The following is a 20953-nucleotide window of genomic DNA, read 5'->3' on the forward strand; positions in this document are numbered from 1 at the left end:
TGCAACTCCCGGATACCGTAGGAATGCTTTGGGTGTATCAAACGTCACAACGTAACTGGGTGACTATAAAGGTGCATTACAGGTATCTCTGAAAGTGTCTGTTGGGTTGGCACGAATCGAGACTGGGATTTGTCACTCCGTGTAAGCGGAGAGGTATCTCTGGGCCCACTCGGTAGGACATCATCATATGCGCAATGTGACCAAGGAGTTTATCACGGGATGATGTGTTACGGAACGAGTAAAGAGACTTGCCGGTAACGAGATTGAACTAGGTATTGGATTCCGACGATCGAATCTCGGGCAAGTAACATACCGATAGACAAAGGGAATTGTATACGGGATTGATTAAGTCCTTGACATCGTGGTTCATCCGATGAGATCATCGTGGAACATGTGAGAGCCATCATGGGTATCCAGATCCCGCTGTTGGTTATTGACCGGAGAACGTCTCGGTCATGTCTGCATGTCTCCCGAACCCGTAGGGTCTACACACTTAAGGTTCGGGGACGCTAGGGTTATGAAGATATGTGTATGCAGTAACCCGAATATTGTTCGGAGTCCCGGATGAGATCCCGGACGTCACGAGGAGTTCCGGAATGGTCCGGAGGTAAAGAATTATATATAGGAAGTGCTGTTTCGGCCATCGGGACAAGTTTCGGGGTTATCGGTATTGTACCGGGACCACCGGAGGGGTCCCGGGGGCCCACCGGGTGGGGCCACCTGTCCCGGGGGGCCACATGGGCTGTAGGGGGTGCGCCTTGGCCTACATGGGCCAAGGGCACCAGCCCTACTAGGCCCATGCGCCTAGGGTTTCCATGGGGAGGAGTCCCACTAGTGGAAGGCACCCCTAGGTGCCTTGGGGGGGGGGGAGGGAAACCTCCCCTTGGCCGCCGCACCTAGGAGATTGGATCTCCTAGGCTGCGCACCACCCCCCTTGGCCCTCCTATATATAGTGGGGAGAGGAGGGACTTGACACACCAGCCCCTGGCGCCTCCCTCTCCCCCCGTTACGTCTTTCTCTCGTAGTATAGGCGAAGCCCTGCTACTGTGACGCCCTGCATCCACCACCACGCCGTCGTGCTGCAGGATCTTCATCAACCTCTCCCTCCTCCTTGCTGGATCAAGGCGTGGGAGACGTCTCCGTTCCGTACGTGTGTTGAACGCGGAGGTGCCGTGCGTTCGGCACTTGATCATCGGTGATTTGAATCACGACGAGTACGACTCCATCAACCCCGTTCACTTGAACGCTTCCGCTTAGCGATCTACAAGGGTATGTAGATGCACTCTCCTTCCCCTCGTTGCTAGTCTCTCCATAGATAGATCTTGGTGATACGTAGGAAAATTTTGAATTTCTGCTACGTTCCCCAACAGTGGCATCATGAGCTAGGTCTATTGCGTAGATTCTATGCACGAGTAGAACACAAAGTAGTTGTGGGCGTTGATTTTGTCCAATATGCTTGCCGTTACTAGTCTTATCTTGATTCGACGGTATTGTGGGATGAAGCGTCCCGGACCAACCTTACACGTACTCTTACGTGAGACCGGTTCCACCGACAAACATGCACTAGTTGCATAAGGTGGCTAGCGGGTGTCTGTCTCTCCTACTTTAGTCGGATCGGATTCGATGAAAAGGGTCCTTATGAAGGGTAAATAGCAATTGGCATATCACGTTGTGGTTTTGCGTAGGTAAGAAACGTTCTTGCTAGAAACCCATAGCAGCCACGTAAAACATGCAAACAACAATTAGATGACGTCTAACTTGTTTTTGCAGGGTATGCTATGTGATGTGATATGGCCAAAAGGATGTGATGAATGATATATGTAATATATGAGATCGATCATGTTCTTCTAATAGATGATCATGGAGCCCCAAGATGGAGATCAAAGGAGCTACATGATATTGGCCATATCATGTCACTATTTGATTGCATGTGATGTTTATCATGTTTATACATCTTATTTGCTTAGAACGACGGTAGTAAATAAGATGACCCCTCATTAAAATTTCAAGAAGTGTTCTCCCCTAACTGTGCACCGTTGCTACAGTTTGTCGTTTCGAAGCACGCCGTGATGATCGGGTGTGATAGATCCTTACGTTCACATACAACGGGTGTTGACGAGCCTAGCATGTACAGACATGGCCTCGGAACACAGCAAAAACACTTAGGGTTAACTTGACGAGCCTAGCATGTACAGACATGGCCTCGGAACACAGAGACCGAAAGGTCAAGCATGAGTCGTATAGAAGATACGATCAACATGAAGATGTTCACCGACGTTGACTAGTCCGTCTCACGTGATGATCGGACACGGCCTAGTTCACTCGGATCATGTAATCACTTAGATGACTAGAGGGATGTCTATCTAAGTGGGAGTTCATAAGATGAACTTAATTATCCTGAACATAGTCAAAAGGATTTTGCAAATTATGTCGTAGCTCACGCTATAGTTCTACTGTTTAGATATGTTCCTAGAGAAAAATTAGTTGAAAGTTGATAGTAGCAATTATGCGGACTAGGTCTGTAAACCGAGGATTGTCCTCATTGCTTCATAGAAGGCTTATGTCCTTAATGCACCGCTCAGTGTGCTGAACCTCGAACGTTGTCTGTGGATGTTGCGAACATCTGACATACACGTTTTGATAACTACGTGATAGTTCAGTTAAATGGTTTAGAATTAAGGCACCAAAGATGTTTTGAAACGTCACGAAACATATGAGATGTTTTGAGGGCTGAAATTGGAATTTCAGGCTCGTACCCACGTCAAGAGGTATAAGACCTCCGACGATTTTCTTAACCTGCAAACTAAGGAGAAAAGCTCAATTGTTGAGCTTGTGCTCGGATTGTCTGAGTACAACAATCATTTGAATCAAGTGGGAGTTGATCTTCCAGATGAGATAGTGATGTTTCTCCGAAGTCATTACCACCAAGCTGCTAGAGCTTCGTGATGAACTATAATATATCGGGGACATGTATGATGATCCTTGAGATGTTCGTGATGTTTGACACCACAAAAGTAGAAATCAAGAAGGAGCATCAATTGTTGATGGTTGGTGAAACCACTAGTTTCAAGAAGGGCAAGGGCACGAAGGGATACTTCATAAAACGGCAATTCAGCTGCTGCTCTAGTGAAGAAACCCAAGGTTGAACCCAAACCCGAGACTAAGTGCTTCTGTAATAAAGGGAACAGCCACTGGAGCAGAATTACCCTAGATACTTGGTAGATTAGAAGGCTGGCAAGGTCGATAGAAGTATATTGGATATACATTATGTTAATGTGTACTTTACTAGTACTCCTAGTAGCACCAGGGTATTAGATACCGGTTCGGTTGCTAAGTGTTAGTAACTCGAAATAAAAGCTACGGAATAAACGGAGACTAGCTAAAGGTGAGCTGACGATATGTGTTGGAAGTGTTCTCAATGTTGATATGATCAAGCATCGCACGCTCCCTCTACCATCGAGATTGGTGTTTGCGTTGAGCATAGACATGATTGGATTATGTCTATCGCAATACGGTTATTCATTTAAGGAGAATAATGGTTACTCTGTTTATTTGAATAATACCTTCAATGGTCTTACACCTAAAATGAATGGTTTATTGAATCTCGATCGTAGTGATACACATGTTCATGCCAAAAGATAGTAATGATAGTACCACCTACTTGTGGCACTGCCACGTAAGTCATATCGGTATAAAACGCATGAAGAAGCTCCATGTTGATGGATCTTTGGGCTCACTCGTTTTTGAAAAGTTTGGGACATGCGAACCATGTCTATTGGTGTATATGCATGAAGAAACTCCATGCAAATGGACCGTTTGAACTCACTTGATTTTGAATCACTTGAGACATGCAAATCAAGCCACATGGGCAAGATGACTGAAAGTCTCGGTTTCAGTAAAATGGAACTAGAAAGCAACTTGTTGGAAGTAATACATTTTGATGTGTGCAATCCAATGAGTGCTGAGGCATGTAGTGGATATCGTTATGTTCCTACTTCACAGATGATTTGAGTAGATGTTGAGTATATTTACTTGATGAATCACGAGTCTGAATTACTGAAAGGTTCAAGTAATTTCAGGGTGAAGTTGAAAGATCGTCGTGACAAGAGGATAAAATATTTATGATATGATCATAGAGATGAATATATAAATTACGAGTTTGGCACAGAATTAAGACATTGTGGAAATTGTTTCACAACTGATACAGCCTGGAACACCATAGTGTGATGGTGTGTCCAAACATCATAACTGCACCCTATTGGATATGATGCATACCATGATGTCTCTTATCGAATTACCACAATAGTTTATGGGTTAGGCATTAGAGACAACCACATTCACTTTAAAAGGGGCACCACGTAATTCCGATGATATGACACCGTATGAACTATGGTTTAGAGAAACCTAAGCTGTCATTTCTTAAAAGTTTGGGACTACGACGCTTATGTGAAAAAGTTTCAGGCTGATAAGCTCGAACCCAAAGCGGACAAATGCATCTTCATAGGACACCCAAAACAGTTGGGTATACCTCCTGTCTCAGATCCAAAAGCAATAAGGGATTGTTTCTGGAATCGGGTCCTTTCTCGAGGAAAAGTTTCTCTCGAAAGAATTGAGTGGGAGGATGGTGGAGACTTGATGAGGTTATTGAACCGTCTCTTCAACTAGTGTGTGGCAGGGCACGGGAAGTTGTTCCTGTGGCACCTACACCAATTGAAGTGGAAGCTTATGATAGTGATCATGAAACTTCAGATCAAGTCACTACCAAACATCGTAGGATGACAAGGATGCGTACTACTTCAGAGTGGTACGTAATCATGTCTTGGAAGTCATGTTGCTAGACAACAATGAACCTACGAGCTATGGAGAAGCGATGGTGGGCCCGGATTCCGATAAATGGCTCGAGGCCATAAAATCCGAGAGAGGATCCATGTATGAAAACAAAGTGTAGACTTTGGCAGAACGGCTCGATGGTCGTAAGGCTATTGAGTGCAGATGGATTTTAAAAGGAAGATGGACAATGATGGTAAATGTCACCATTAAGAAAGCTCGACTTGTCGTTAAGATGTTTTCCGACAAGTTCAAGGAGTTGACTACGATGAGACTTTCTCAGTCGTAGCGATGCTAAGAGTCTGTTGGAATTATATTAGCGACTACTGCATTATTTATGAAATCTTGCAGATAGGATGTCAAAACATTGTTTCCCCGACGATTTTCTTGAGGAAAGGTTGTATGTGATACAACCGGAAGGTTTTGTCAATCCTGAAAGATGCTAATAAGTATGCAAAGCTCCAGCAATCCTTCTGAGGACTGGAGTAAGCATCTCGGAGTTGGAATGTATGCTTTGATGAGATGATCAAAGATTTTGGGTTTATACAAAGTTTATGAGAAACTTGTATTTCCAAAGAAGTGAGTGGGAGCACTATAGAATTTCTGATGAATATATGTTGTTGATCGGAAATGACGTAGAATTTCTGGAAAGCATATGGGGTTATTTGGAAAGTGTTTTTCAATGGAAAGCCTGGATTAAGCTACTTGAGTATTGAGCATTAAGATCTATAAGGATAGATCAAAACGCTTAATGGTACTTTCAAAAGAGCACATACCTTGACATGACCTTGAAGGTGTTCAAGATGGACCAGTCAAAGAAGGAGTTCTTGCCTGAGTTGTAAGGTACGAAGTTAAGACTTAAAGCTCGACCATGGCAGAATAGAGAGAAAGGACGAAAGTCGTCCCCTATGCTTAAGACGTAGGCTCTACAGTATGCTATGTTGTGTACCGCACCTGAAGTGTGCCTTGCCGTGAGTCAGTCAAGGGGTACAAGAGTGATCCAAGAATGGATCACAGGACAGTGGTCAAAGTTATCCTTAGTAACTAGTGGACTAAGGAATTTTCTCGATTATGAAGGTGGAAAAGAGTTCGTCGTAAAGGGTTACGTCGATGCAAGCTTAACATCTATCCGGATAGCTCAGAGTAGAGATACCGGATACGTATAATGGAGCAACAATTTAGAATAGCTCCAAGTAGAACAGTTATTTGGAATAGCTCCAAATAGAACGTGGTAGCTACATCTAGGAGATGACATAGAGATTTGTAAAGCATACACGGATCTGAAAGGTTCAGACCCGTTGACTAAAACCTCTCTCACAAGCAACATGATCAAACCTAGAACTCATTGAGTGTTAATCACATAGTCATGTGAACTAGACTACTGACTCTAGTAAACTCTTGGGTGTTGGTCACATGGCGATGTGACCTGTGAGTGTTAATCACATGGCGATGTGAACTAGATTATTGACTCTAATGCAAGTGGGAGACTGTTGGAAATATGCCCTAGAGGCAATAATAAATTGGTTATTATTATATTTCCTTGTTCATGATAATCGTTTATTATCCATGCTATAATTGTATTGATAGGAAACTCAGATACATGTGTGGATACATAGACAACACCATGTCCCTAGTGAGCCTCTAGTTGACTAGCTCGTTGATCAATAGATGGTTACGGTTTCCTAACCATGGACATTGTATGTCGTTGATAACTGGATCACATCATTAGGAGAATGATGTGATGGACAAGACCCAATCCTAAGCCTAGCACAAAGATCGTGTAGTTCGTATGCTAAAGCTTTTCTAATGTCAAGTATCATTTCCTTAGACCATGAGATTGTGCAACTCCCGGATACCGTAGGAATGCTTTGGGTGTATCAAACGTCACAACGTAACTGGGTGACTATAAAGGTGCATTCCAGGTATCTCCGAAAGTGTCTGTTGGGTTGGCACGAATCGAGACTGGGATTTGTCACTCCGTGTAAGCGGAGAGGTATCTCTGGGCCCACTCGGTAGGACATCATCATATGCGCAATGTGACCAAGGAGTTGATCACGGGATGATGTGTTACGGAACGAGTAAAGAGACTTGCCGGTAACGAGATTGAACTAGGTATTGGATTCCGACGATCGAATCTCGGGCAAGTAACATACCGATAGACAAAGGGAATTGTATACGGGATTGATTAAGTCCTTGACATCGTGGTTCATCCGATGAGATCATCGTGGAACATGTGAGAGCCATCATGGGTATCCAGATCCCGCTGTTGGTTATTGACCGGAGAACGTCTCGGTCATGTCTGCATGTCTCCCGAACCCGTAGGGTCTACACACTTAAGGTTCGGGGACGCTAGGGTTATGAAGATATGTGTATGCAGTAACCCGAATATTGTTCGGAGTCCCGGATGAGATCCCGGACGTCACGAGGAGTTCCGGAATGGTCCGGAGGTAAAGAATTATATATAGGAAGTGCTGTTTCGGCCATCGGGACAAGTTTCGGGGTTATCGATATTGTACCGGGACCACCGGAGGGGTCCCGGGGGGCCCACCGGGTGGGGCCACCTGTCCCGGGGGGCCACATGGGCTGTAGGGGGTGCGCCTTGGCCTACATGGGCCAAGGGCACCAGCCCTACTAGGCCCATGCGCCTAGGGTTTCCATGGGGAGGAGTCCCACTAGTGGAAGGCACCCCTAGGTGCCTTGGGGGGGGAGGGAAACCTCCCCTTGGCCGCCGCACCTAGGAGATTGGATCTCCTAGGCTGCGCACCACCCCCCCTTGGCCCTCCTATATATAGTGGGGAGAGGAGGGACTTGACACACCAGCCCCTGGCGCCTCCCTCTCTCCCCGTTACGTCTTTCTCTCGTAGTATAGGCGAAGCCCTGCTACTGTGACGCCCTGCATCCACCACCACGCCGTCGTGCTGCAGGATCTTCATCAACCTCTCCCTCCTCCTTGCTGGATCAAGGCGTGGGAGACGTCTCCGTTCCGTACGTGTGTTGAACGCGGAGGTGCCGTGCGTTCGGCACTTGATCATCGGTGATTTGAATCACGACGAGTACGACTCTATCAACCCCGTTCACTTGAACGCTTCCGCTTAGCGATCTACAAGGGTATGTAGATGCACTCTCCTTCCCCTCGTTGCTAGTCTCTCCATAGATAGATCTTGGTGATACGTAGGAAAATTTTGAATTTCTGCTACGTTCCCCAACAGTCGTGTCTTCATATATGTCCCTATGAGTTCGACACTGAACTTATCACGAAAGTGCTACAACATTCTATGCTCTTGCGGAACGTCAAGCATTTTCACGCACCGTTACCGGGGAGCACAAAGCTTGATGTTACCTTCCGACTCACACATAGTTTATTTTATTTGTTGTTATTTTTCTTACCGTTATTGAGATTAAGAAGAAGAAGAATCTACTCATCATGTCTTCTAAGATGACTATACATGATCGCATGAGACTTGCAAGAGAGGAGGTAATAAGGGGAATGTTTACATCCTTGGGGCCGAGACCCGAACAGAGTTATGAAATTAATCTGATTCTACTCAGTAAGCTGCATAGTAAGAAATTCACACGTGATGATACGGAGGATCCGTATAAACATTTGCAGCAATTTGAAGAATAATGTGGAACTTCTAAATTAAAAGCCTTTACTTGTGATGGTATGAGAATTAAGCTTTTCGGTTATTCATTGTCCGCCGAAGCGAAAGATTGGTATTACCTCACCCCACATGTATTTTTGACACTTCAGATAAATTGTCTAGCGCACTATTGACCCGTTTTCATCCGCAAAAGAAGACTTTTGGAACAAGGCGCATGATCGTGAACTTCAACCAAAAACTAGGTGAATGTCGTGTTAAGACTTATCAAAGGTACCACTCTCTACTCAATAATTGTCCTCGCCATAATGTATCATCATAGATGGTGTTAAATTTAGTTTATAGAGGACTAGATGATGAATGTAAAGTAAAATTGGACCTTGCTTCCAGAGGAGCTTTTACGGAGTATACCGATGCTCAAGGTTGGAAATTGTTAGATAAAATAAATTTGGATCATAGAGCTTGGGAATTAGATAAAGGAGGTGATGGAGGAGTAGAACTTGATTATGATTGTATTAAAACTTACTCCAAGTCTGGAAAGGTCGAAAACCTAAGCGAAAAATTTCATCTTGATTCCGACCCTATCTTGCAGATTGTCGAGTATTATACTGAGCATTTGCGGGCACCAAAATAAGGATGGGAGCATTACACCGAGCAAAATGGGAGAACCTCGCCGCTCACCCTCGATACCCGACACCGGCCTCGGCCTTGCGGCTCTCCCTCGACTCCGCCCTCTGCAATCTCAGAAAAGAACTAGAGGGGTGATTCTGTGAGCAGTTTCCCAGAATCTTGATTCTGGAGAATCTTCAGTGAAAAGAACCGGATTTATCTCCTTGTGCACCACAATGTTGCGAGATGCTATGATGAAATGTAGCATGGTTTCAGGTTTTTTTATGAGCATGTGCTCTTTGGTTTATTTCTGCGGCTGCTGATTCAGTTTTGTGCCAAACTGAACGTACATGTTTTTATTGAGTTTCAGTGTTGTGGTCTCATGAAAGGTACGAGATAAAGTATGGAACCTTCGAAACTCCTCTCCAAAAGTTGGGGAAAACAACATCTGAGATCTGTGAAGAAATTGACCTGATAAAGTCTGAAGAAACATCTGGCTCAAGCATTGAGTCATTTTTCTTCTTCGAGTCTTAAACTGTTGTCCAATATTCTTTTTTTGTAAAATCTCGGCCTATGTTTACATTTTAAAGATCTTGTTTTCACGACACTCAACGACTACAGTACTAGTATACTTGTACTTTAAGCTGTGTTTTTTTTTGACACATCACGCAACACTATGTCTTGGGACAGACAAATAAATAAATAGTACGTTATGTAATTCGACTTAATTTTACTTCGCCGGAGAAGGGGTCAGTGATGGAGTCGTCGTCTTCCTCGCTGACGCCTCCACAATGTCTTCCGAAGCAGGGGGGTTTTCCGCAGCCGCTCTTGCACTCATCCATGGACGCGTAGCAGATCCGGTTCACCAAACAGCAGAAGCAGATCCCATTGTCGCACGCTTTCTCAAACACGCACAACCCGTATGGTACATTGATCTTCTCGCCGCCGCCCATGTCGTCACCGGCGATGGTCCGGCCTATACATGGGAAAAAAGTAGCAGGGGCTTAGAAGTGGAGGAAACAAAAAAAAATATTACCTCCGTCTCAAATTGTCTTAGATTTATTTAGATATAGATGTATCTTACACTAAAACATCATTAGATATATCCGTATCTGACAAATACTCCGTATAAGACAATTAATTCGGAACAGAGGGAACAGTAAGTTCGTTGCATGCACATATATCCACCACGGGGATTACCTTGAGCAGTGGTGGCAGAGCATGCGAGGTTTAGAGACAGTAGCAGGGCTAGTCCAAGGATGCGAGTCGTCTGGTTGTCCATCCTCTCTCTCTCCCTCTCTCTTGATGGTTGTTGGTCCTCGGTTGGTGAGAAGAATGTGGTGCTGCAAGCTGATTGCTATGAACCTATATAGCTCTATTTGCATACACATACACACACACACAGAGAGAGATATTTGAAAAGATCAAGCAATAAATATACCCTATAGAGAGAGATTTGGAAGGGGTGCAGGAAAGATCGAGCAATAAAACTGTAGTGATTTAGTGTATTTCCATCGTTAATTACATCAATTTATTTGCACTTATTGAATATCATCTTTGTCCTCTATTTTTTATGGATAGGTTTCCAAAATCCTCCAAATCATCCTAGTAAGATACGAGAGCAGGTTAGGAAGGTATTGTTTGTCCCATTTATTATCTCTTATTTTTAGATATACATTTATGTTACTGAATTTTATTATGAAAATTCACTTTCCCAGTGTAGCGAGGGCAATGGGTAGAAAAGACTTATAGTCCCGTTTGGATGTATGTAGTGAGGCCCTGAAAAATTAATTGGCCGCTTTCTTTTTTTAGTTGAGATGACCTCTGTAATGAGATGTGCAAATAAAGCTCAATACTTCATTGGTACAGTGACTACTCTTTGGGCGATTTGGACCGCTCGTCGCATGGCCATCCATGAGAGTGAGTTTCAGCCATCGTTATCAACACATCTTTTCGTCAAAAACTTCATCTTGGATTTGGAGACAACCTATAAGCAGCCTCATAAGGCTGCACCGGCGAGTACCATCGGTCACCGTCGCATGCCATGGATCTCGCCTCCTGAGTGACTCACAAAATTTAATGTTGATGGTGCAACCTCCGGGAATTGGGATGTTGGAGCTATTGTTGCGGCCTACCGGAACCGGAATGACACATCTCTTGGGTCATCTACGATCACCTTCAGTGGTATAACTGAAGCATCTATCCCGAGTCTTTAGCCGTCAGGGAAGCTCAAGCCCTAGCTAATGACATGCTGGTCAACCACTTGCTTATCGCATCTGATTGCCAAGCAATAGTGAAGGATGTCTCTGAAAGGCCAGGTGACAGTAAGGGAGCGACCATCAAGGAAATTGTTGCCCGATCGACCATCCGAGTTTGAGCATTGTTGCCTTATCATCCACAAGAGAAGAAATAGTAACCATGAAGCAGATAGCTTAGCGATTTTTTCCTTTTACTCCCTCCATAAAGAAATATAAGAGCATTTAGATAACTAAAGTAATAATCTAAATGCTTTTATATTTCTTTACAGAGGGAGTATCTTTGAATGTTGCCCGCAAAATTTGGAACAGCGTTGTTGATCAAAATGAAATGCAGCGAACTTCTCTAAGAAATGGTATTGAGCAACACTAGCACATCCTTGAAATAATTCGGAACCCCTTTCCCCACACCCCCATCTTCTCGATGGACGATATGGCTCCGACAGTTACCACCGTTGTCGAAGTTCCCATCTCTTCTATTCCCGCTTCTCCCCTGCTCCTCGCCCCCTTCCCATGGAGGTGCGGATCCTGGCTTCTTCCCTGCAGTGCTTAGCGGGGACAATGGGGTCCATGATGTCTTCCCGGCAATGGCTTGCCTCGGCATCGACGCCTCCCCCGATGGCATGGTTCCCGGCGACATGACCCTAGCCCCATTATGGTGTCGGACGACAAAGAGTCGGATGCAGTGCCTCACACTGACTCCCTGCGTTGACATCCCTCTAGTGGTCGCATGCTTCGGCGTTGTTGACCTACATGAGGCGCCTATTAGTCAATTATGTGGCATGACATTCACCATAAAGTGATGTTAGTACCTTATCTGATTCCAACCAGCAATATTTGCACAATCAAATACACTGAAACGAAGCCTATTTGAATTTACATAGAAATTGAGGGGAATGGATAGAAAAGATAGTGCTTCCTCCGTTCACAAATACAGTATAAGATTTTCTAACCTTTTTCTGGATCCGGATGTACTCCCTCCAGCTGTGATCTAAACGCTGGAGTATATGTTTTAGCATGTTTGTTCATTCATTTGAGTCTGTATGCAGAACATATTGAACTATCCAAAACATTTTGTATTTGTGAACAGAGAGAGTAGAATATTTCCTTCTAGAGTTTCAAGTAGCAACACTGCGAAAATACACAGGTGAACATGGTTCCATGTGCACCAACAAGAATAGTAAATTCAAAAAAATACTGGAAAAATCAAAAATTATCTAAATTTTCTGGATGTCAAACTTGGTCGACCATCCTACACACGTAAGAAATTTCCTGAAGGAATGACAGCAGGGTATTTTATAGTGAAGAAAATACAGTCAGACCTTACTATTCCTTCAAATAGTGCTTTCGAATATAGCATATATATTTTTCTTCTTCGCCTAGAATGTCATGGGTGTCATTTCCTTGTGAAACTTCATATTCAAGTAGAATGGTCGACTATGTATACTAAAAAAGATTTAGATTTTTTTAGTTTTTTTTCTAGTATTTTTTTCAAATTTTCTATTCATAATTGGTGCATGTGGAACCATCTCATCTCCCAAAAATTCCTGTCCCACTGGCAGACATTTTTAAAAGAAAAAATCAGGCTGGCTTATCCTACAGGCCTCCTCGCCGCTCAGCCAGCCAGCTGAGCTCACTCCATGGCCGCCACTGTCGCCCCACCGGCGGCCCCGCCGCCCACCTCCGCCACCATCCGCTCCCTCACCGCCGCGGGGAACCACGCCGCCGCCCTCCGAGCGCTCTCCTCCCTCTCGGCCTCCTCCGCCCAGCTCGACCACTTCGCGCTCCCGCCGGCCATCAAGTCCGCGGCCGCGCTCCGGGACGGCCGGGCCGCGCGCGCGCTCCACGCGGCCGCCCTCCGCCGCGCGCTCATCCACCGGCCCACCCCCGCCGTCGGCAACGCGCTCCTCACCGCCTACGCGCGCTGCGGCGACCTCGACGCGGCCCTCACGCTCTTCGCCGCCACGCCGCCGGAGCTCCGCGACGCCGTGTCCTACAACTCGCTCATCTCCGCGCTCTGCCTGTTCCGGCAGTGGGAGCGCGCGCTCGACGCCCTCCGCGGCATGCTCGCCGAGGCCCGCCACGACGTCAGCTCCTTCACCCTCGTCAGCGTGCTCCTCGCCTGCTCCCACCTCGCCGGCGACGACGACCGCCGCCTCGGCCGCGAGGCCCACGCCTTCGCGCTCAAGCACGGCTTCCTCGACGAGGGCCGCGAGCGCTTCCCCTTCAACGCGCTGCTCTCCATGTACGCGCGCCTCGGCCTCGTCGACGACGCGCAGTCGCTCTTCCGCACCACGGCGGCCGCGTTCTCCCCCGGCGGCGGCGACGTCGTGACGTGGAACACCATGATCAGCCTGCTCGTGCAGGGCGGCCGGTGCGCCGAGGCCGTGGAGGTGCTCTACGACATGGTGGCCCTCGGCGTGCGGCCGGACGGCGTGACGTTCGCGAGCGCGCTCCCGGCTTGCTCGCAGCTGGAGATGCTCGCCCTCGGCCGGGAGATCCACGCCGTCGTCCTCAAGGATGGCGACCTCGCCGCCAACTCGTTCGTGGCGAGCGCGCTGGTGGACATGTACGCCGGCAACGAGCGGGTGGGCAACGCGCGGAGGGTGTTCGACATGGTGCCGGAGCCGGGCCGGCAGCTGGGCATGTGGAACGCCATGATCTGCGGCTACGCGCAGGCCGGCATGGACGCGGAGGCGCTCCAGCTCTTCGCGCGGATGGAGGCGGAGGCCGGGTGCGCGCCGAGCGAGACCACCATGTCCGGCGTGCTCCCGGCGTGCGCGCGCTCCGAGGGGCTCGCCGGCAAGGAGGCCATGCACGGGTACGTGGTGAAGCGCGGCATGGCGGGCAACCGGTTCGTGCAGAACGCGCTCATGGACATGTACGCGCGCCTCGGCGAGATGGACGTGGCGCGCCGGATCTTCGCCATGATCGACCCCCGCGACATCGTGTCCTGGAACACCCTCATCACCGGCTGCGTCGTGCAGGGTCACGTCGCCGAGGCGTTCCAGCTCGTCACGGAGATGCAGCTGCCATCATCATCGTCATCCACGGAAGATGAGAGGTGCATGCCGAACAACATCACGCTGATGACGCTGCTGCCGGGGTGCGCGGCGCTGGCGGCGCCGGCGAGGGGGAAGGAGATCCACGGGTACGCGGTGAGGCACGCGCTGGAGTCGGACATCGCCGTGGGCAGCGCGCTGGTGGACATGTACGCCAAGTGCGGCTGCCTGGCGGCGTCGAGGGCGGTGTTCGACCGGCTGCCCAGGCGGAACGTCATCACCTGGAACGTCCTCATCATGGCCTACGGGATGCACGGGCTCGGCGGCGACGCGGTGGCGCTCTTCGACCAGATGGCGGCGGGCGGCGAGGCGACGCCCAACGAGGTCACCTTCATCGCCGCCCTGGCCGCCTGCAGCCACTCCGGGCTGGTCGACCGCGGGCTGGAGCTGTTCCGCGGCATGGAGAGGGACCACGGCGTGAAGCCGACGCCGGACCTCCACGCCTGCGTCGTCGACGTGCTCGGCCGGGCGGGGAGGCTCGACGAGGCGTACAACATCATCACCTCCATGGAGCCCGGCGAGCACCAAGTGTCAGCATGGAGCAGCCTGCTAGGCGGCTGCCGGCTGCACCGGAACGTGGAGCTCGGCGAGATCGCTGCCGAGCGGCTCTTCGAGCTGGAGCCCGACGAAGCCAGCCACTACGTGCTCCTCTGCAACATCTACTCCGCCGCCGGGATGTGGGAGAAGTCGGTGGCGGTGCGGGCGAGGATGCGGCGGCAGGGCGTGGCCAAGGAGCCCGGGTGCAGCTGGATCGAGGTCGACGGCGCGATCCACCGGTTCATGGCGGGCGAGTCGGCGCACCCGGCGAGCGCGGAGGTGCACGCGCACATGGACGCGCTCTGGGAGCGGATGCGGCGCGAGGGGTACTCGCCGGACACGTCGTGCGTGCTCCACGACGTCGGCGAGGCCGAGAAGGCGGGCATGCTCCGGTACCACAGCGAGAAGCTGGCCATCGCCTTCGGGCTGCTGCGGGCGCCGGCCGGGGCCGCCATCAGGGTGGCCAAGAACCTGAGGGTGTGCAACGACTGCCATGAGGCGGCCAAGTTCATGTCGAAGATGGTTGGGCGGGAGATTGTGCTCAGGGATGTCAGGAGGTTCCACCATTTCCGGGACGGCTCCTGCTCATGTGGGGACTACTGGTAGAACACAGCAACGCCAAAAATTGTTTCACACCATAGAAACAGCATCCACTTTGACAAAATCACAGGAAATGTTCCTTGCTCACAATATCAGCAAGTATCTGGATTACTTATGAAGTGAAATACTCCCTTGTCTCAAAATGTAAGACAGTTTGGGGGGATGCGTAGTATCTGAGCTGGAGCTCAAATGAGCTCGGCAGTAAAATTGGAAAAAATTCTGAATCTTTTTTGTGGTAAACTTCAACAAATTTTTAATTGCTTGCAGATTTCATCATGAGAACACATTCGTGGAAGGCATGCCAACAAAAACAAAATCAATGCTCCGAAAATGCTACTTCCAAAAGCATTTTGGAGTACTGATTTTTTTTTTTTGCTAACGCTTCCACAAATGTTATCTCATAATGAAAATTTACGAGCATTTCAAACATTTGTCAAAGTTTACCAAAACAATCAGATTTTTTTTTTGTCTTTTACTGCTCATGATCCGAGCTCCTTTGAGCTCAAGCTCAAAAGGGTACTTTCAAGTTTTTTTACACTACACCATGACCGAGGGAGTAGTTAATAATTGGTAGTATAATATTCTTGGGAATTCCATAATAGGTCATCAATGTGAATGAAACTGTCTTTGGTTATGAAATTCTTGCAAACTCATTCAAACGTATTGTATATCCAAGCAGGCTTGAAATGAGGTGGCCAGAAACTTCTAGGAAAATATCACACAAAATCCAGACATAAATAGACACAAAGAAGTATGAAAACGTCGCGATTTAGGCACAAAGCAGGTGTCAAAGTGCAGGTCTAACTTCTTATAACACACAGACGACAAAGCAGTTGTCAAAGGACAGGTCCAACTTCTTATAACACGGTGTCAGCTAGACGATAAGATTCGGTACGGGTACAGAAGGGTTCTTGTTTACTAATGCTAGAGCTAGAACAGCATATGGAAACCGCCTCGCTACCATAAACCGAGATAACTATCCATCAGTCATAACCTCTTCTGTTGGGAGCTGGGGATCTTGAGCGCTGGACAGGAGATCGGCTGTGATTTTACATAAAGATTTCATCAAACGACAGGAAACAGATGATGTTAACAAATGAAGGACTGGATAATCTTCCTCACAAAAAGAACTGAATACTCAATGCTTATAAGAAGATTTCTGCAACATTATTGTAAGATGGGATCAAATATAGGGACTAATCACTGAATTCAGAAGTGAACCATAACAATATAGGAGGCAGATAAAAAAGAAAATAGAACACAATAACTAATCAGACTAAAGTGGTTTGGCTAATTCAAATGGTAGATCCTAATGAAAGTATCTGCCAGCAGGACTAAGAAGTGCAACCATATGAAGATCAAACAAAAACAATGTAAGTGCATTACCTTCGATAGCGATCACGAACAGGACTCCTGCTCCTGCCATATGCACCATACTGAGGACTTGCTGGACGGCCATAGTCAGGACTAGGTCGTGACCTTCGGTACATTGGGCTAACAGAACGGCGATATGAACTGTCATCCTGCCTTCCATAGCCACCCCCTCTACTTGGCCTGTCATACTTGTCACCTGGTTCACTATCATCCCTGAAGGCATACTCAACAGAAATCACTCTGTCCAGTAACTTCCTGCAGAGGGGAATGAGAATTAATCAGGCATAATTTTATACCACATAAGCTTATGAAACAGCATGCAATACATTTAGCAGTAACTAAAGTTTTGTAGAAAAACAGGTGGAACTGGTACCAACTACCAACATGCCAGCTGCAGTCAGATTCTGCTAAAAAACTGAACTTCTGTGGAAAAACAGGTGAAAGTGGTACTAACTACCAGCATGATGCCAACTGCAGTCAGAATATGCTCACTATATAAACTCAAAAACAGGTGAAACTGGCGCTTACGTCAAATGAGTAGCATCTAGGGCTTTTGTGGCTTCTTCCTGTGTTTCAAATTGCACGAAAGCAAAGTTCTTCCTTATCCGAACATTTGAAATCCTCCCAAAATGACCAAAATGCCTTTCAAGATCACTGACTCTTGTGTTGATCGGGTCAAAGTTAATGACAAACAGTGTCTTAGTAGGCTTGGTATTCACCGGTGGTTTACTGTAGCCATCACGGTCATCACGTCTGGTTCCATGGTCGCCCTGTTACATGAATCACCGGAAAAGAATTACAAAATGAACTGAAGCCAATATTATTTCAAATACCACCTAAATCAGACGGTAGTCAGCATATGACAGAACACAGTTTTATGACTTTCTTTGTGTTAAGGTTTAGTGGAGTTGCAAGACCAGCAAGAGAAATTACCCGGGACCACTCCACTGAAAGTCTGCGTCTCCCAGGGCCAAAGGGATAACCATCCAGAGCCCGTATGGCATCATCACCATCACGCTCATCCTCAAAGTAGACAAAAGCAAACCCTAAAAAAGGTAAATCCACAAGTAAGAACCATATGAAACTAGATATTGTGCGAGTCATTGTTCACCAACCATATTTTTTTATTGGACAAGTAAGTAAAATACATGAAACAAATTCAGTCAAATTCAAACCTAACAGAAACAGAAAAATACTGCACCTGCACAGATCTGATGGTATCAACAGCGCTAATGAGCTTACTGGTAGATTCCATTCATGATGAGGCTAGGCATGGTGTTGTACAACTTATATCCAAAAGTTCCAAAGTAAGAAGGTATGACTGGAGGCACTGAACATGCTTCACCATTCTACAGACCAAGAGCCTCACAGACATTGCTTACTGAGACAGCACACATAGCAAGTTATCAAGTTGATGCCTGAGAGGATACTTCTAGTCGTGGCATGGTATGGCATGATGGAACTGATGGCATGGCACGAATCGCGTGATGATTGATGTCAGTCCCGGCAAAACATGCTTGGCAGTGGTAACATATTACAGTGCATCAGGAAAATGGATGGCCAAGTGCAGGGAGTGATGGCCGGATGAGTCAGGAGTGAATGGAGGGTGAGTTGAGGAGCCCCGGGGGGAGCTATGTATGTTTGCCTCGGTAGTTCCTGCGTCAGAGTAAACATTTAAACATCGTTGCTGCCAGCTATGCATACATTGCTTGCAACTACTTTTTCTTACAGAACATGGACCACCATATAAGTTCAGATAGGTGTTCCACACCATAAATTGTACAGAAGCATAGTTAACAGAGTTTAACACCCCAACTGTTGCATCATAGATTAATAAAACTGATACTCAGATCCTCTGTACAGGTTATGCTTTGTGTAAGGTGCCAAAAAACATTAAAGAAATTCACGGACCACCATATATATGTTAAGACAACACCACAAATTTTACAGAAGCATAGGTAACAGAGATTAGTGAAGCAAAACTACCATGATGATTGCATCACAGGTTAATACAACCAACATCCAGATTTCAGATCATCTCAAGAAATTATGCCAGGTGTAAGGTGAAAAGAAACATGCACAAGTCAAAACCTTAAGCAAACAAATTATCTCCAGGGTTCTTCTTTAATCAATTTAGAATAAAGGCAAGTTTTAGCATTGTCCCTCTTACCTCCTTTTTTCACATGGCAGGTAAGAAGGTAAGAGCTAATCAGACCGACTACTTAATGAAATCAACGGCTCATATATATTATATACTCTTACATCTCATGTGGAAAGAGGTAAAAGGGACCATGTTAAAACTGCCCCTAAGCTAATTGCATGCTCTAGTGAGACAAAAAATTACAAGTAGAGTTAAATTCGTTCTTCCAACTCTGTACCCAGGAAACTTAGCATATGAACAGATCGGCCCCAGGTGATGAGCACTGGTGGGGCAGGTAAGCACCCGACCGGCCACGAAACACCGGTAATGCGCATAGGCATCAAAACAGGGGTGGCAATCATGAAATCAAGTCCTTATACAGCTTCACATAAGTGTCCCACCCCATATATAAATTTTACGGAAGCATAACTAACAGAGATTAGCCAAGCAAAATAGCCAAAATTATTGCATCACATATTAGCACCACTAATATTCAGATTTCAGGTCATGTGTAGAAATTACGCTTTGTGCGAGGTGCCGATAAACATGCACTGATGATAAAAAAAATTCTAATAATCAATTTTAGAGAACTAATTACAGGTTAAATTCGTCCTTCCACCTTTGTTGTAGCCACAAAAAATTAGCAGGAGGGCCCGGGTGAACACAGGAGACGCGGACGGGCGTCGCGACGGGCGACGGGAGGGAGATCTGACGGCGGAGGGCCGGGAGGGGGGATGGTGGGGGGCGGACCTGACTTCATGTCGATGCGCTCGATCCTGCCGTAGCGGTAGAAGAGGCGGTCGAGCTCCGAGTGGCGGGTGTCGTAGTCCAGGTTCCCCACGAACACGGGCCTCATCCTCGCCGGCGCGACCCGAGACCCTGCCTGCGCGCGCAAAGAGGAGAGCGAGGGGTCAAAATCGCCGCCTGGGAGGGCGGCAGAGAGGGGGCGGGGAGGAGGTGATGGAAACCCTAGGGGTGAGCAGTACCTGCGTCGCGTCGCCGGAGAGGGGAGGAGGTCGGCGGCTAGGTCTAGGGTTCTTCTCCGGCTTCGAGCTGCGGTGGTGGCGTGTGCTGTGCTCCTTCCCTTGTCTTGTGCGGGTTGGGTCTTGGATGGTTGGGTTGGGTTGGGGACGAACGAGGCTCCTGCGGCGTTGGGCTTTTCGCACGGCCCGTGGTTGGGCTTGGGCTGGCCTCTCGCTGTTTCCCAGCCCTTCTCTATGATGTAAAAAGTAAAACATACTAAAAAACTAAGGTAAAATAGTGCAATCCCTAATAATAATGAATACTAAAAATGTAAATAGTACAAGATAAAGTCTCTAAAAGTTGAGTAAAATAGTACGAACCCTACAATATATTTACAAAAGATGTTCAATCCAGCGGCTGCAGCATCTTCTTCCTCCCCCCTCGTGTAAATCATCTTACTCCTCCATAGACCTGGCCAGCATGATCGTCTGCTGCCGTTACCCGTGGTTGGTGGTACCGCATCCGCCTACCCCTACTTGAGCCGTCGTGCCATGACCATCCCTCTAAGCTCCTCCGCGCCGATAAACCCTCGCAAATGGATGGAAAATTGCAAGTACTGTCACTTTGTGATGTGTAGTAATGTTCTATAAACAATTTAATTAATTGGTAAGCAGCTTTTTTTTGAAAATTTATTAAGTGGTTGCTTAATTAGAATTCATTGGTTGTGGCGGGCCATAAGATCTTTTTTAACTAGATACCACGCCTTGATGCGGGTATCACTGTAATATATTCAAATGACATTTGGTTATATGACCATGAATATTTGAATTTATAATATAAGCGCTAAAAATCAAAGTATGTATAATTATTTTATAATTCTAAATATTATTAAATATAAGTAGCATGATATAATTATATTATTTAAGCTTCTGCATGCATGTTTGCGCAATGAGGTGGGCTTGTTTTTCGAATGATTACAACAGTAGG

The 20953-nt window shown here is 46.9% G+C and overlaps 2 protein-coding genes across 2 annotated transcripts; one reads left to right on the top strand and one right to left on the bottom strand.

Moving 5' to 3' along the window:
• Window positions 1-12567: 12567 nt before the first annotated feature.
• OTP84 (Tetratricopeptide repeat (TPR)-like superfamily protein) lies at window positions 12568-15762 on the top strand. Its single transcript, XM_087542660.1, has one exon. It carries the CDS (start codon window positions 12931-12933, stop codon window positions 15493-15495), a length of 2565 nt encoding a protein of 854 aa, XP_087398786.1. The 5' UTR covers window positions 12568-12930; the 3' UTR covers window positions 15496-15762.
• A 479-nt stretch (window positions 15763-16241) lies between these two features.
• On the bottom strand, window positions 16242-20136 carry LOC147982730 (serine/arginine-rich splicing factor RS31-like). The gene is made up of 6 exons (XM_087542661.1): window positions 19990-20136; window positions 19754-19886; window positions 17797-17909; window positions 17392-17633; window positions 16876-17118; window positions 16242-16530 (listed from the first exon to the last, which is right to left on the bottom strand). The coding sequence occupies exons 2-6, from the start codon at window positions 19857-19859 to the stop codon at window positions 16473-16475; spliced, it is 762 nt and encodes a 253-aa protein (XP_087398787.1). The 5' UTR covers window positions 19860-19886; window positions 19990-20136; the 3' UTR covers window positions 16242-16472.
• Between the last annotated feature and the right edge of the window lie 817 nt (window positions 20137-20953).

The sequence above is a fragment of the Triticum urartu genome, chromosome 2A (genome assembly GCF_056163025.1).
Source record: "Triticum urartu cultivar PI428250 chromosome 2A, HENAU_Tu73, whole genome shotgun sequence".
NCBI classification, from domain to species: domain Eukaryota; kingdom Viridiplantae; phylum Streptophyta; class Magnoliopsida; order Poales; family Poaceae; genus Triticum; species Triticum urartu.